Genomic DNA, 16449 nt, shown 5'->3' on the forward strand with positions numbered 1-16449 from the left:
ATTGCAAGCTCTTCCCAGACCTCTGAACCATTTAATCCAGTGAGAAGCACTGGCATTTGCTGCCTTGGCTGGAACATACCCATGCTGAGGACACGGGTCTAGTTCTAACACCAGCCTCCCAAGCTACTTCTATTTTTATGTTTGGGCTGTTATTTAAGGCATGTATTATGAACAGATAGAGGATAGGGCACAGATGCCAGCTCATGGGGAGATGAGGACAAGTGAACCTCCTCCTGACAACAACTGCTGATCAGGATCACACACCTATCTCAATCATTTAAACAATTCAGGAATTTAGTTCCTTCAGGAACTGGGTAAGAGTTTGAGCTCCTGGTTCTATGCTAAACCCCTCCTCTTTTGGTAAAGAGCCCAACCACAGCGCCATGTCTTTGCTCCAGCACTGAGCAGAGCTAGTGCCACCCTGACCACTCTTCACCCAGCATCCATAGCCTTGGAGAAATCAGTAATAAAATCCTCCAAATAGGCAAAGCCTTCGATGCCCACCTGGTGCCATAGGATGCTCAGGGGGTTAACTGTGAGGGCAGAAGCCCAAGGACAGCTCCCCTGAGGAGAGGCTCCAGTGCCTACATCAGACCTGGACTTTCCTTTCAAAGGTTAGAGCTGTTTATTGAAAGGATTAGGAGGGAGGAGATGGTAAACTAGGAACAAATGGGGGCAGAATGTTTGCAAGAGCTACATAAACAGGCAATAAACACACCCCAGCCCTCTGCTGGTGTGCCAGCTAACCTCTGCATGGAGATCATACAGATGTGGGTGTACTGCCAGAACCCAGCCCAGGGACTTCACCTCCAGCCACAGAGATAGTTCACATTCTAATTGATTGCTTTCTGCACCACTTGAGCAACCACAAACCAGGCTGGCACCTGAACCTGGGGAGCAGCTGTGGTCCTCACATCTCAGGAGGCTTTGCTCTGGTTGCCTACCATGGAGGGATCCACACAGCAGCACAGAAGGGGAAAGATTTCCCTGCTGCAACAGCCTGAAGTTTGTTCCTGGCTAAACTCAGCCCTCTCTGAAATGCTCCTTCAGGATGAAGCATGATTTAGGAACAAACACTGCTGGAGCAGCAGAAAGCTAAGCCATGACGTGGCAGCTCTGCAGAACATTTCAGTTGTACAGCCAGTTATTAAATAAAAGGTCAATTCCTTTATGGCACTACACCTCTCCTTTCAAGTAAACAGTCTGAAGAGCCAGACATTTCAACAGGAAAGGCAGAGAAGGATTTATGCACCACTGCAGAGGAGAATAATTTCCATATCTGACATAACAGAGAAGCACCACCAAATAAGAGCTAATGAGCAAGGCCCTTCCAGCTAATGAAACACGATTTGGTTTGCACTAAAAGCAAGACAAAGCATTAATTGGTTTGTGCCCATTTGCCTGCCTTGATTGCACAAAGTTCATCTGAGGACATTTGGTGGCAGGGGGAAGTCAGGAAGCCACCCATGCCAAGAGGGAACAAGCGTGACTGTTGCAGGAATGACTGGGGGTAACGGAGCCATTCACCCCCAGATTGGAAGGGTTCAATCACACCAAGCTGGTTTATCACCTAAGTGTGGTTTTGCTGTTACATCCAGCTTATTTCCCAAGACAAAGGGAAAACTTAGCAAGGATCTTGTGAAATTTATGCAGCTGTTAATGTGACAGAGAAGGCTGGAACAACGCCTGCTGGGAAGCACAGGATGACCTGTGAATGATGTCAAAGGAGGACAAAATCTGGGAGGTGAGGTTTTATCTAAATGGGTTAAAACAGGTCATCACTCTCCATGTGAGCCGTCTCTTACCTGCATGGTTTCTTTACCCTGAATCGTGATTAGTGATGCAACACACAGCATTACAAAAAAAGGCAGCTTTAAGGTGGCTTCCAGAAGGATCAGCTGCAGCACAGGCACTTCAGCATGGTCTGAAACACCAGGATAGAATCCAGAGCTGCACCCACTCAAAGCAGCATGGTCTGGTCCCTGCACTTGAGCATTCCTTGTCCAGTACACACTGCCCTGCTCTGAAGTGCTTCAAGAAACAGGAAAGCATCAGAAATTTAACCAACTGGTAATTAAGGTCTTGGAGAAAAGGGTTACTGCAAGTTAGCAACAACCACTATTTGTTTTTTGGTTTTGACCTATGAATCATGGCCAAACAGATGTATTCCTGGTAGTGCCCACAAACAAGGATGTCTAATAAGGTTCTGCAACTCCATTGCAGATCATTCATCACAGTCTCATGGACCATGCTTTGGGTGCCACAGATTTTACTGACAATACAGTGCAAGGGTTATGGGAAAAGGTTATCAAAAAGAGAAAAAGGTTTAAGAAACTGCAGCACAAGAACACAAAAGAGTTAAAAAGGAAACTGATAAGCAACACAAACACAAGAGAAGGCACAAAACCAATTCCAACAAGATCTTACTGGTTGTATAAGTGAATTAATGAAGGCAAACAAAGTGTAGGTCTATTAATCAGCAGGAAGGTGAAGAGAGTACACTACAGAAGACGCCCTATTCAAAACCTTCTTTGCTTTGTACTTGAGCACTCAAGGATGACTTTTATCAAGGACTGATCTCTCTTAAACCTTCCAATCTTTGTTCAATCCATTCTTTGTTTGCCACCCCCCCACCCCCCCTTGTTAAATGTGCTTTTCTAAAGGTTAGCTCTGAACGGATGTTTAAGGTTGAGCAACATCAACCCAAAATAAGTAAGGACTCGTCAGTCTGCACAGGATAAGGGAAGGTCAGAATTGCCATAGGAGCTTTGTAGAGGAAGAACTGTGCATCCCACTAGGGAGATCATGGCTGCTTGGTGCTCACAGTCACACCACCATTAGTTTACCACTGATTTTTATAAATTTCAACTTGAAGATCCTAACATGTCATCTTTAAAGTCTCATTAGAAAGCTGACAGAAAATCATGCACTAAATGAACAGAAAACACTACCAAAAACAGAGTCCAGGCAGAGCTGACGACACATCCACGACTCAGCCTTTAAGGATAACCTTTCTGGCTCCACTGTGGGCAAAGGGCTTGGGACACAAGCCAGCACTTGGGATTTAGGGCTAAGAACTGAAATTGAGGCAGTGCCAAGAGGTGGGGGGATGACTCAGCCTTCCAGAAACAAACGGGGATGAGGGGATAAAGAATGAAACGAAAGACAACCAGATCCATGCCTGAGTCACTGAGAAAATAAGAACCACGTGAAACAGAAGAAAAGCGGGAAAGGAAGGAAACGGAGGAGAAAAAAAAGTGCCTTCATTCAAAATCATTCTACCAATGGAAGAAGAGTAGAAGCTGGAGAAGCTGGGTGAGAAAAAGAGAAGCTGGAGTGAGCAGGTGACACTCACTCCATTAACCCTTCCTTCAGAAGCAGGGACACACCACGGGAACTGGAAGGAGGAGAAGCCAAGGATGAAGGAACCACGATGGGCTTTGTTCTCCCTACAAGACCCACCAAATGAGGAAAGCCAGAGGTCAGTGGCTGTGGGGGTGGCCCCTCCACAGCCCTGGGTTGGAGTGGAGAGGACACCACATGATCACTGCTGCTCACCATGCCCGTTGCAGTAATAGATCCACTTCTCCCTGTTCTGTGTGGGGGTGGTGGACTTTTTCATAATAGCTTTTTCCACAATGGCACTGGGATCTTGCCGGGGTCCTTTCTTCAGAGTCCGTGAGCTCTTTCTGACGCTGCAGACCACGATCACCACCAGGACCAGCAGCAGGAACAGGACGATCATCCACGGCAAGTGCTCGTTGATGTCGAAGTGCTGGTGGACGTTCTGCGAGCCTCGCCGTGGGGGCCTGTATGGGACGCTGGGCTTCTCGCCCCCCATCATCTCCAGGGATGGCTGCTTCTCCAGCGCTTGGCTGGTCTGCTTGTGCCGGTAGCTCTGGGCCTGGCTGGTGGTGCCAGAGCCCACCAGGGTCCCGCCGATGCCGCCCGTCTCGTTGGCTGAGGTTTCGTTGTAGTACCGTGCCCGCTCCACCATGCTGCTGGACGCGCGCGGCGCTGGAGAGGGGACAAAATCGGGAACTGAAGAGTTCAGACCTGCGGGAGGAGAGGAGAGTTGAGTGTCACGGCCCCGGAGATGCGATATGGCATCACATCACAGGCTAAGACCTGCCTGAGCATTGGCTTGGCCAGCAGACAGAAACCCAACGCCAGGCAGCGAGAAAGAGTAGAGGTGAAGTTGAGGTTTGCCTCTGGGAACAGATGGGTACGATTACAGAGGGAGCTTCAAGGTAAAACTGACCTTTGTTGGTTAAAGCTAGAGGCAGCTTATTACAAAAAAATTAGTTGCTAAAGGCATGTTTTCAGTCTGTGTTTGTCCCACATTCAGCATTTCTCAGAAAATCAACAACTTTGAGTGAGTTGTTTTTTCTTTTTAGGTTTATGAACATTAATTTTACCTCATTTTTGGAATTTCATATTTGGACTAAAATTAGAAAAATACATGAAAATTTGTAGGCTTAGTGTCTCTCCACTGGGTTTGTTAAGGAAGTAAAGTCTTTTTTTATCAGCCCTGCAAGCAACTGCAGATGAATTAACTACAAAATAGGTCTCTGAAGCAACCAAACTTCCCTGTAAGAGCTACCTTCCATCATTATTGAGTTTCTTTATCAACCAACACCTCTCGGGTCCCAGCCCGATGCGAAATCTGAGCCAAAGCCTGGTGAGAAGAGGAAGAAGGGCTGTTGTGGCAAAATCTACAGATTATTTTGGAAAGTCATCTTCTGCAGATTGTGTCTCATCCCAGCTGAGACAGAGAGTGGGTGTATTTGTCTGTACCCAGTTTTGCCCCCAGCTTGGTTACCCAAAACACACTAATCAGGACATAAACAGGGAAAACGCTTCAACTTTTACGTAATTGTCGACAGTTGATTTCAAAGTTCAGGAAACACCCTCCTGTACACTCCCAGTGATACACCAACGTCAGGGCAAGCTTTGAGACCTAACTAAGGTGAAGCACTGGAAGCCTACCACTGTCAACACTTCCCTGCTATTGTATTTACTAACTCAGCTGTTGAGGTCATCGAAAGTTGCATTTTTTAATTAAAATGCCTCATCTGAGATACTGTAGGGAAGCTTCTTTCTAGGGAGTGCAGAATACCACTTTAATCAGAGTCCTGTAGCATCCCTGAAACCAGCCACAGTTAAGGCATTGCCATAAAGGCTGTGAGGATGAGCCACTTCCAATTAAGCTAGAGAAAGAGGAATTCCACATAATAACCTTCAGAGAACGTAGGAAAAAAGTCACAGGACAGCCCAGGCTCCTGCAGAGCAGTTTCAGCAATGGTTCTCATTCAGCCAATACTGTGACACAGTACAGAGTGAAATGCAGCATGGAAAGCACAGGCACAAAAGCAGTGAAACCATAAGAGGAGTAATTTCCCTGCTGCAGGGAGACTGCAGGGGTTTTCCTGCTGCATCCCAACCCAGTTTCACCACAACGGCACAAAGGCTTGTGCCAGCACATCACAGAGACAGGAAAAGAGGCTGGGGAAAGTCATGTCCTTCCAGCCCAAACAACAGGACAGCCAGAAGTCTGATCAGGACTGCAGACTCAGTGACAGAGTTACTGAACGTGGTTTAATACAAGTGAGGGGAACCCGATGCCATGAAGCAGAAGCACCACCTGGGCTTTAGACCAAGTTGCTTTTTAGCAGCCTAACACCAACCCTGACCAAGGCAGGAACACAATCCCTCAGTCAAAACTACACCTGTGTTTCAGGGGTGGACATTACCTTTGGGAAGATCAGTGGTTGGTGGAACTTCATAGGGCTGCTCACCCGCTTCGGTGCTTGATGAAGTCAAAGCCGTGTTCGGAAGGGATGCCGGAGAACCACAGACGTTGTCACTCTCCTTCGTCCCCGGCTTGATGACCACCATGTTTTTCCCAAAGCAGTCAGTGTAGGGTTTGCACTTCATCACACTAGAAGGCACATCAGAAAAGGTACCACGAGGGCACGGCTTGCACCTGACGTCTTCGGTCTCGGTTCCTTTCTTGCGGACGCCCCAGCCGACCGGGCACACCGTGTAAGGGACGCAGGTATCGTTTGTCTGAAACGTGCCAGACAGACAAGTGCACTCGCGGTCAGTCAAGGCAGTACAATGAGTTTTCTCAATCATTGGCAGTTCACAGGGTTTCCTACAAGGGTGGCACCGCTCTATGCCGTTCTCATGCTTGGTAAAGGTCCCGTCTGGACAAGGGCTGCACTCCCTTAAGGTACTCTTCGTACAGTGCTTAGACACGTAGGTTCCTGCAGGACATTTGTCACAGGTCAGCTCTTCATTGGTGGCACGGTCGAGGTGGCGGTACTTGCCAGGGGAGAGGCTGATGGCATTCTGCTCAGAGGTCAGCTTCGACTGACCATCAGCGGTGCCAAGGAGCATGAGCAGCTGGAAAACAAACAGGAGGTATCAGCCAACAACAGCGTGCAAACGGAGCCCTCTCTGTCAACGACCCCCTGTAGGATCACAAAGGATGTCCCAGAGCTGTGGGACCATGGACAAGTTGCTACGCCCACGGGAGGGACCTCAGTGAGGCTGGAGCGGAATGGAACCGGTGCAGGTGGCAGCACATTCTGCAGACACATCCCCAGCTACGATTATAATTGCTTACATTTGACACCACACTTCTCAGTGAAACTAAGCATCATTTACACTGCAACCCTGCCAGGGTGGTAAATACTGCTAATTGTGTTTCAGCAGTACGTGCTACCTGGCCACCCCAGGAGAATTCAGACCAGCTTTGCATTTCAAGGCTGAGAGGCTCCAGCATGAGGCAGGCACTCACTGACAAGACAAAAAACACATGCAGATGGCAGCTCTGACCTGTAAAACTTTCCTTCTCTATTTGTTAATCTGCACTTGTTCAAATAGTTACCCTTCTGAGTAACACAAACCAGGATGAAATCCAGACTAGCAGCTGTTCCTGGAATATTTCTCAGCTCCTTTGCCTTTTCACGATTTTTTATGACCCAGTGCAAGTGTTGGGTTTGGCGAGACCACAAGGGATGTTCTGCTTTGAGCCTCCAACCACATCTGAATCCACTCTAAACCAGCTGCATTAGCAACAGGAGAAAAAACCTGGTGCTATTTTTATGCTCTTCAAGGAACCCTGCTGTAACTCAGCTCCTCATTGCATCAGACATAGGTAAAAGGACACCAGTTTTTAGACACTGAACTGGAAACAACTGGGCTTTGCTAAATAAATCTGTCTGTCTCTACTGACTTCCAATCCCAAAGCTTTATTCCCTTAATTCCTTTGCAGTGATGCTTCTCCATCCCCAGGAGAAGCTCCATCTACCAAGAAGTATCTCTGCTTCCTCCGGAAGACTTCTGGTCCATGGATTTAATGTCAGTTATGGCAGTGGAGATAAGTCCCCAGGAACAAAAGGCATATCAAAAGAAAGGCAGACACAACCTCACACAGCATGCAAAACAACAGGAAACACATTTCCACACAGCCACAGGCTAAGTTCAGAGGGAGAGAGGGAACAAGTCAGTGTTACCCTGAATTTTCAAACATTTTCTACACTGAAGGTAAAAAGACCAGAGATCCTAATGCTGCTCAGCTGCAGAGCCAAGCACAAAAAATCACTTGGCTGTGTTATACAACCCCTTGCCTCTTGCTCTGCTACCTATTCTGGGCTATCAGCCAACAAGAATATATTCATAATAAAAAAAAAGAAAAAAAAATAAGAGGAAAAAAAAAAAGGCTCCCAACAACATGACTCTGCAGAAGGCACATCGCGGCAGAGCCGCAAGCTGCGCCGCGTCATTTTTGGTGCAGTCTCTTGCTTCCTGGAAACACACAGCTCATTTCTGTTTCACCTGCTAAATAATTTACAGCTTGGGATCTGTACAAAACACTTCACATTTTTATTTTTTTTATTTAGTTAGTTTTCTCCCCCTGAAGCAGCAATTACAGAGCAGGCAGAAGCAGGCAAGCCCGCAGGAGCTGAGAAGGATCCTGCAGCGGCTAGACTAATTACGGCACGTCAAATTAAAAAGTGGGGCTGCCCTGGCAGGCAGCAAAGGCTTACAGGATGCATTTTACTTTTCCCCTCCCCTAAGACATGATTTAACAAAGCGCTTATCTGGCTCTAAGGAAACCTGCCACCCTCCCCTGTAATCTCCATGACGCATCCCTGAATTAGCGAACTGGTCTCTTAAGGTGGCAGCAGAGGTCACCTGTGTTACTCACCCTGCTCCCGTGCCAGTGCCAGCAGGACAGGGTGACAGGAAAGGCAGGACAGGCGGTGGCTCTCCTGCCTCATCAGGAGTGAGCTGTGTGCTGCTGTCTCAGATCCTGATTTCTCGCTCTGCATCACGCTAGACCTTAGGAAACCCATGGACAGCCCCGCCACAAGCATGTGCCTTGGGTTCCCTCCTGTTCTCCCCATTCCAGCATCTTCCCATCCCTCTCCCGGGTAACCAAAGCCTGTAATAGCACTAGGTTTGAGTTGGCTTTTTTGAGTTGTTTTTTTTAAACCCTGTCTCAGAAAAGCAGTGCTGGTATTTTTGAACATCTCAAGATCTTCAGCTGCACATGCACTTCCAAGGAGAACAGCAAGTTCCAGTGGGGGATGGCTAAGCAGCATTGAGCATCTGCTATTTATTCAGACTGGCACTTCTGCTCCCTAAAATAATCCAACTGCTCAGGTTTTGCAGCACTCAGATCTCTGAAAGTGAAGGCCAAGAGCAGGAGGACATCTTCAGCAAAAAGGAGTATCTGCTGGTTTGGTCTCTCACCCTCAGGGCTGCCCAGCAGCACACAGACCTGGACTTTTTTGGCTGACACTTCGAGTTCCCATGGAAAAATCAACCAAGTAATGAAGTGAGCTCTGCTGAGCCACTGCATTTAATTTCATTACACTGGTACCAAAGGAAGTGCACAGGGTAAAAAAAAACCCAGAAAAAAACAGAACGGGTGCAAGACAACACTAAAGAGCAAACTTGGTTTCAGCAGTTTCAGCAATGCTCTCTGTGCTCAATGCAGGAACAAAGAAGGGTTTTTAATGGGATGGGGGTCCCTTTCCAAAAGGGTCCAAAGCAGGACAGGATAGCCACAAGCGCGAAGAGCATCCCCAACACAGCACCGATACCCTGCGCCACACGGGCAAAGGCACCTCCCAGCCACCTTCACCTATTTCAGCACATGAGGGCTTTATGGTGTGAGGAAATCAGATCAGGCTGGGGGACACCATCATTCCGACCTCCCCACACCAGGAAACACGCAGACAAGGGGACGTTCGCATTCAGCTGCAAACAAACCCTTGAGGCAGCAGCACCCCACAGCTGGTGTGGGCACCAGGCACCTCAGCATCACCCAGCCCGATGACTCCATCCCAGAGGTGCCGCTGTGCACCCTTTTTCCACAGCTGCAGGGAGACCTGAGGGACAATCTGCACAGGAACAGCTCTTAGGGGATCACGAGCCACACTGGCATGTGCGCAGGGGATGCAGCTGCAAACACCTGAGAAACCTGGTCCAGTGGTTGGCACGCCTGCCCATGGCAGGGGTGTTGGAACCAGATGATCTTTAAGGTCCCTTCCAACCCAAAGCCATTCTATGATTCTGTGAATACAGCATCTCGTTAAGGGACCCAAACCTGCAAAGCGAGTCAAAACACCAGCAGAAAGTTGGTGAATCAACTTTCTGTCCTGAAATTTGTGTCCTAAAATGCTGCAACACCAAGACTGTCATAATCTCAGGTTGTGTACAGTGCTGCTCAGCTGGCAGACTTGTGGGGACACAGAAATAAACCTAAAGTGAAAATTTAAAAAAAATTAATATAAAAAAACCCCAAAACACAAATGGCAGCTAAACACAGGACACTTGATTCTGGTAGAGAAGAGCAGGAGCAGAGACCTGCAAGTGAGCAGGGACCTAGAGTGCTAAACTGATACTCTGGGAATGGTTTCCAAGCAGAACCAGCAGAATTTGGTAGAAACGGCAGCTGGCTCTGGGCAATGCCTTGGCACAGACTGGGGATGAGCAGCACTGCCTGCTGCACTTCCCAGAGGTCAGCTGCACCCTTCGCCGACACTACTGGGAAAGTGCTTGCAACATTAAAGGAAAAGAAATAAACACATAAAAACACCAGAAAGACAAATAAATTGGTCTGGAAGTTTTACGGTAACTTGGCAGACAGGAAGAGCAAAAGTCCTGCCCTGATCACTTTAAAAAGACTCAAATTACTCAGTCTGAAAAAAAGTTGCCTGAGAGGAGACTACCGAAGAGCAAGGCAAATTTCTGCTTCTTGCAACATGACCAGTTATTTCAGCTGGTTTGGGGTTTGTGAAATGAGAGTCCAGGACTCACTGATCAGCAGTTCCTTTACTCCATCTGAAGAGCAAAACACACGGAGTGGAGCAAGCCAGAACAGCAGCACCACAACATCTGGTCCCCATGAAGGGAAACCCAGCAGCCAACCCTGCAGCCAGTGCGGACCAGAGCTCAGAAACATCCCTGCCAGCCACGGTTTTGCTCCAAACAGATGGAATCCCCCCGCTTTCAAAAAGCCCCAAGCTGAAGTGAGGTGATATTGTGCTGGTTCCAGGCAAGGGCAGTGGGGGAGATGGTGGAAACTACCTTGCAGCAGTTGGTGGGGTCCCAAAAAATCCACCAAGCAAATGAAATCACTGCCAACATCACCCCTGCAAAAACTGCTGCTACTGCTCCAGAAACTGTCCAAAACCCAGCAGCCAGGCAGATTTGAGTTTGCTGTACTAGTAAAAGACCCACCACCTATCAATTTGAACTTACTTCCCTCGGGTTGGAGACATGAACTCCTTATGTGACCAAAGGGAGATATCCAATATGTTGAAGGTATCGGATGAAAACTCAGGGAGGATCCTGCCAGCTCACAAGCAGACAGGAATTTTGCCTTGCTTGCTTGTATGATCACACACAGAGTTCTGAGAACACACATGCACAAGTAACATACACGTGTGTATTTGCTCAGTCTTGCTTCATGCCCCAAAACTGCTGTTGTATTGCCCCACACCTTTATATCACTCTTTTATTCCCACCTCTCCCCTCTACACCCACCATTCCCAACTGACCTCCAGGATCCCAGCTGGAGCTGCATATCTCAAACTCCCCATCAGCATCTCATCTTCCAGACGTGCAGCAGCACCGGCTTCCCTCGGCTCTCTTCTCCCAGAGGGAAGCCGGCACTCGGGAGCGCCCAGCCAGCACCGAGCACCGTCAGCTCCACCGCTGCGCCAAGTTCCCCTTCGCCTGCAGTGCAACGAGGCTGTTTCCCCGCTAATGCCCTTCCAGCCTTAGATTGTTTGTTGTTTACTGGGATTCCTGTCGAGCCAGCGCCAGCTTGCTCAGATCCACCTTGAGTTCAAGAGCAAGTGCTCTCCTCTGTTACACAACCCAGCCGCAGCAGCTGCGGCGTCTGCCTGACACACCGAATTACTGTCTCTCCCCAAACAGACGGGATGTAGCCCTAAAGCGCTGATCGGGAAGTGCCCTACCTGGGAAGGTAAATGGGGAGATAAAGCTGCCGGAAAACATTTCGGCGATAAGTCAGAGCAGCTGCCTGCCATTCGTAGCGGAGAGTTTTACTGCCTGCCCAAAGGGTGGCAAAAAAAGCAGCCGCGGGGGCGATGGATGGATGGATGGATGGATGGATGGATGGATGGATGGATGGATGGATCCCTGTCCAGTGCCGAGCTCCCGGAGCAGTGTAGAGAGCAGAGCAAGGATCCGCTCACTCTGGCGGTGCGGCACAGCCCTGGCTGGGGGATGCCGCCGCCTGCGCTAACACAGGCACGGGGAGGATGGATATCGCAGGGAATATCGCACCCAGCCGGCGTCCCCTACCGGGACCCGGGGCTGGGCGGACAGCAGCACTCGGCGAGGGCGCAGCGGAGCCCCGCACAGCCGACACGCGGAGCGGGGTCAGCAGGATGCCCAAACACCCTCCCCGCTGCCAGGCTGCCCCAGGCGGGGCAGGACGCGCGGGCGGGCAGCCCCGCACTGCAGCACATCCCCACCCACGCCGCGGACACGCGGATGCTGCGCGGGCACGGACCGATCCCGTCGCTCCGCGCACACGCGCGCACTCACCGCAAGGATGCCGGCGAACCCGGCGGAGCTCCGGCTGGCCGCGGCGGCCCCCATGGTGGCGGGGCCGGGGCTGCGGGCGAGGCGCTGCCCGTGCAGCCGCGCTGCCTCAGGCGGCGGGGCGCGGGGCCGGCGGCGGCCGGGCGCCCATGGCGGGGGCCGGGCCGGGCCGAGCCGGGGCCGGGGCCGGGCCGGGCGGGGCGGGGGCCCTGCCGCGCTCCCACCTGCCCTGCCCTGCCCTGCTGAGGGGCCGCCGCGCGCTCTGCCGCGGGGGCGGGGCGCGAGCGGGGGCGGCGCGCGGGGCCGGGGCGGGGCCCGGCGGTGGCGTCACCCGCCCGCGCGCCAGGGCGCCCCCACGCGACACCGGAGCCGCGCGGGGACACTGCGGGAACACGGGGGGACACGGGGGGACACGGGGGGACACGGCGGGGACACGGCGGGGACACGGGGGGACACGGCGGGGACACGGCGGGGACACGGGGGGACACGGCGGGGACACGGGGGGACACGGCGGGAACACGGCGGGAACACGGCGGGGACACGGGGGGGACACGGCGGGACACGGGGGGACACGGGGGGACACGGGGGGACACGGCGGGAACACGGCGGGGACACGGGGGGACACGGCGGGAACACGGCGGGGACACGGGGGGACACGGCGGGGACACGGCGGGAACACGTGGGTCCCTGGGGCAGCGGTGGCTCCGGTCCCCCTCGTGGTTCGGGTTGGGCTGGGACTCAGGCGTCCCAGGGCGGCGGCCGCGGAGAAATCGCAGCGGGGGTGGGTGTTCGGCACCGTGAAATCTTCGGGGAGGAGATTTTTGTTGGTTTTGTTTTTGGTGTTCTCCAATGTCAGACATACAGGGAAGAATTTTTTCGCCAAAGGGGTGGTGAGGCGCTGGCACAGGTTGTCCAGAAAAGCTGTGGCAGCCCCATCCCTGCCGCATCCCAAGACCAGCTTGGACAGGTCTAGTGGGTGGCATCCCTGCCTTTGGAACAGGAGTTGGAACAGAGCCTTTAAATCTCCATTCTAACCCAAACCATTTGACGACTCTATGAACATGTAGCACGTTCCCTGTGGTGGAGGAATTCACCAGGAAGCAGAGACATCCCTCCAATGGAGAGGATTAGCTGGATGCTGAGGGTGGCCACAGCCTACACAGTGCCCTCACTGCCCATCTTGCAGCGTCTGAGCAGGGTGGGCAGAGCAGGGTGACGGTCACAGTGTCCATCGATACCTGTGGCAAGTGATGGAAACAGGTCCAGGTTTGTCCAGAGAGGGGAAACAGGAGATGAGGTCAGAGTCAGGACTGGAAAGGATGCAAGACGTGTCCAAGGTTCTTACAGGAAACAGGAGTTGCCGTGAGACTTCAGCATTGTTCCAAATTCTGACCAGGAGACCAGAGCACCCCCAGATATGGCTGATCAGGACCTTCAAGGTTTATGAGTGCAGCAAATCAAGGCTGTTTATGACTCTCTACATTGCTGGTTGTTTATTGAGAAAAACACTCAAACACCTGAATTCCAGAGCGTGCAGAAATCCAACAGTCACCTTCTGGAGATGCCCTGAAGGCAGATGAACCAAGGGAGGGTTTCAGTGCCATGCCAAAGGAAAGAGCAAGGAACTTATAAAATCCCATCTGAGGTGCTCTTGCTCTAAAGAGATGTGCATTTTGACCAAGCCCTTCTGAAGCACACAAGAGGCTTCAAGCTAATTCCAGGGAGTTTTGAGTCCAGGTAGAAGGCTCCTCTCCCAAAGTGGAGTTTTTCTCCTCACACGTTCTCTATCTCTAATGCTGGAAGGGATCTGGAGAGGAGTAATGACCCTTGAGAGCCTGGGAATGAGTCTGGAGAGCTTCCCTCCCAGACCTGGGGTGGCAGTGGCAGGACTGCTGTTCCCAGGGGGGAATAGGACGGAGTCTGTCACATGTGCAGGGAGAAGATGTTCCTCCACAGCTGGCTGTGCTGCTGTGCAAGTGCTGCAGAGCCCTGGTTTTGGGCTTTGCCCTCCCTCGGGGCTCCCGAACCCAGGAACAACAAGCTTTTCCCAGGAGGTCAATAAAGGGGAATTTCATCCCAAGGAGAGATCAAAATGCAAAACAAGATACAGTAAGGTTGTTCAAAAGAAATGGGATGCCCATCGCTTCTTTTAATTCAAAATAAATTGGGCAAATAATAGGCAATAACACAACTGGGTTAACACCAGGCTTGTGGATGGTGGGGTGAATTTTAGGTTTAAAAATGTGTAGCTCTCTGATGAAATACAGGGCAGATCTTGCTGCAGAACTGAGCAGCCTGGTTGTGTCTGGGCTAAAAGAGGGTTTGAAATGCCCCAACAGTACCAACCCACGCTGGGTCCATCAGCACTGTGAAGGGCAGCGTTCAGATTGTATTAGGGAAAAGAAGAAAAATAATCATCTGGAGAATGGAGTGACTCAGGGGATTGGCAATGAGATGGATCATGTTACTGCTTTGGAATGGATTCCACTTGGTTACATCCACTTTTAATTATTATTATTTATACAGAACCTAAAGGCAGTCCACAGATTATGCAAAAATGCACGGGCTGATCTGTAAATCCCCCGTGCCTCCCCACCTCACAGCACGTGCAGTGACAAACCCCAGTCACGCCGCCTGGACTAGTTCATACTGGCTGAGACATAAATTGCTTATTAGTGACCAACTTGCTGCTTTTCCACTTTTGTCACTCTTCAAAAGGAAAATAGGGAACAGGTGACTGAGGTTGGAGTTTTGTGTTAAGTGTTTTTGTTGGAAGCAGCAGCAGTTCAAGAAGTTCCTCCTTGCCTCCCTGCCTTCAGTTCCTTTTTCCCCCTTGTACCACCCCATGAGTCATGCAAGTACACCCAGGTCAGTGAACTGGTAACTCTGAAAAACAAGAAGGGCTTTTTTAATCAGAGTAGGTGAAACTCACTGCTCATGTTGACCAAAGACTGCTGGGTCTTCACTAAGCTGGTGGTAGGAGTCCAAGTAGGCATCCACTGACCTCGTTTGCCACCAGAATTTATCATCTCTCCCAACAGCAAGATCTCTTGTCTTGTGAGGAAAGCCAGTGCTCCTGCTTAGTCACCTGAGCCTTATTCAAGTCTGTTCATGAAATGGGAGGAATTGTTTTGCCAAAAGAAGCTATTTGGGAAATTTTGAAGAATATGCCCCAAAACCATGGAATCACAGAATGGTTTGGGTTGGAAGGGACCTTAAAAATCATCTTGTTCCAACGCCCTGCCATGGGCAGGAACAGCTTCCACTAGACCAGATTGCTCAGGACCCTATCCAGCCATGCCTGGAACACTTCTGGGGATGTGGCACCATCACTTGATTCACCCTGTAGAAACCAGAAACATTCCAGGAAGTGATTTCTCATCCCTGACTTGCACTAAAAGACACCAGGCTAATGGGGCAGACTTCATTTCCTTTCAGACTCTCTCATTCTCTGTACATGGACCATTGCTTCCACATCTCCCATACAAACAGAACATTTCTGTGTTGGTGTTGTTGTTATGGGAAAGTAACTGCTGCATGGGAAAATTTCTGAGTCCAGTTCATATAGAAACCACGGTCATAATTTGCATTAACATGAATTGGGAAGTTAAATCAACAAAGCCCCTAGACTTCCTTGGGTGAGGGAAAGGAGAGTTTGGGTGGGCGTTCTCACCCTTCTGACCCTCCCTGTGATCTCCAGGAAACTGGGAAGGGAAATGTCTACCAAGAGCAGATGTTCCCAGCAGGAATATATAGATACATGCACACACATATATATACACAAACACAGTCATTTAAGCCAGGTGTGTTAGCACTGATGGATTTCCCACCTCAAGAACCCCATGGGATTTCAGGGCTGAGACAGGGATGGCAGATGGGAAGTAAAGTGTGGCACTTGGATGGAGGTTTGGTTGCCATCACACCTGAGCTGATCTCTCCTCTGGAAATGGTGGGTGCACAACTGGAGAGCCTATTTTCCCAGAGGACTTTCAGAAAGGAGAAGGAGCATCTGATGGCCAGGCTAAGTGCATGAACACTGCCTTAGCCCTGTGCCCAGGGCTGTGAGATAGCCAGCAGGTGAGATGGGGAGGTGAGGCTGCAGGTGAAGCGCAGGTGGCCCTGCATCTTCTCCCCTGGTGAGATCAGGGAGTGAGGCTCATGAGGCTGGCATCTCACATCCTTCCCAGGTCAGTAACTTGCTGTGAAGAAGTTTCCTTCCTGTCCCCCATGTCATGCAAGTGCTGTCAAGCAGGACAACTTTTATCTGACTGAAAGCCACAGCTTGCCTGGACACCTGGTTTGGTGCATGTGGAACAAGCCCAGCAGTCACATCTGCACCTCTCCAAGTTAAAA

General features: G+C 50.7%; 1 protein-coding gene across 4 annotated transcripts in view; it reads right to left on the reverse strand.

Moving 5' to 3' along the window:
- The window catches only part of TNFRSF21 (TNF receptor superfamily member 21), a 35131-nt gene extending 22878 nt beyond the window's left edge, over positions 1-12253 (reverse strand). Inside the window, exons 1-3 of one of the 4 annotated variants that reach the window (XM_086875622.1) lie at positions 12100-12253; positions 5754-6408; positions 3559-4056 (exon numbers count right to left, since the gene is read on the reverse strand). In XM_086875622.1, coding sequence (XP_086731748.1) covers positions 3559-4056; positions 5754-6408; positions 12100-12153 — 1207 coding nt within the window. In that variant the 5' untranslated portion in view covers positions 12154-12253. Of the gene's footprint in view, positions 1-3558; positions 4057-5753; positions 6409-8218; positions 8307-11081; positions 12066-12099 lie in introns of those variants that run through there. The other 3 variants (XM_023924288.2, XM_023924289.2, XM_023924290.2) reach the window with 3 other exon arrangements.
- Between the last annotated feature and the right edge of the window lie 4196 nt (positions 12254-16449).

This window comes from Cyanistes caeruleus, chromosome 2 (assembly GCF_971803275.1).
Source record: "Cyanistes caeruleus chromosome 2, bCyaCae1.hap1.1, whole genome shotgun sequence".
NCBI lineage: Eukaryota > Metazoa > Chordata > Aves > Passeriformes > Paridae > Cyanistes > Cyanistes caeruleus.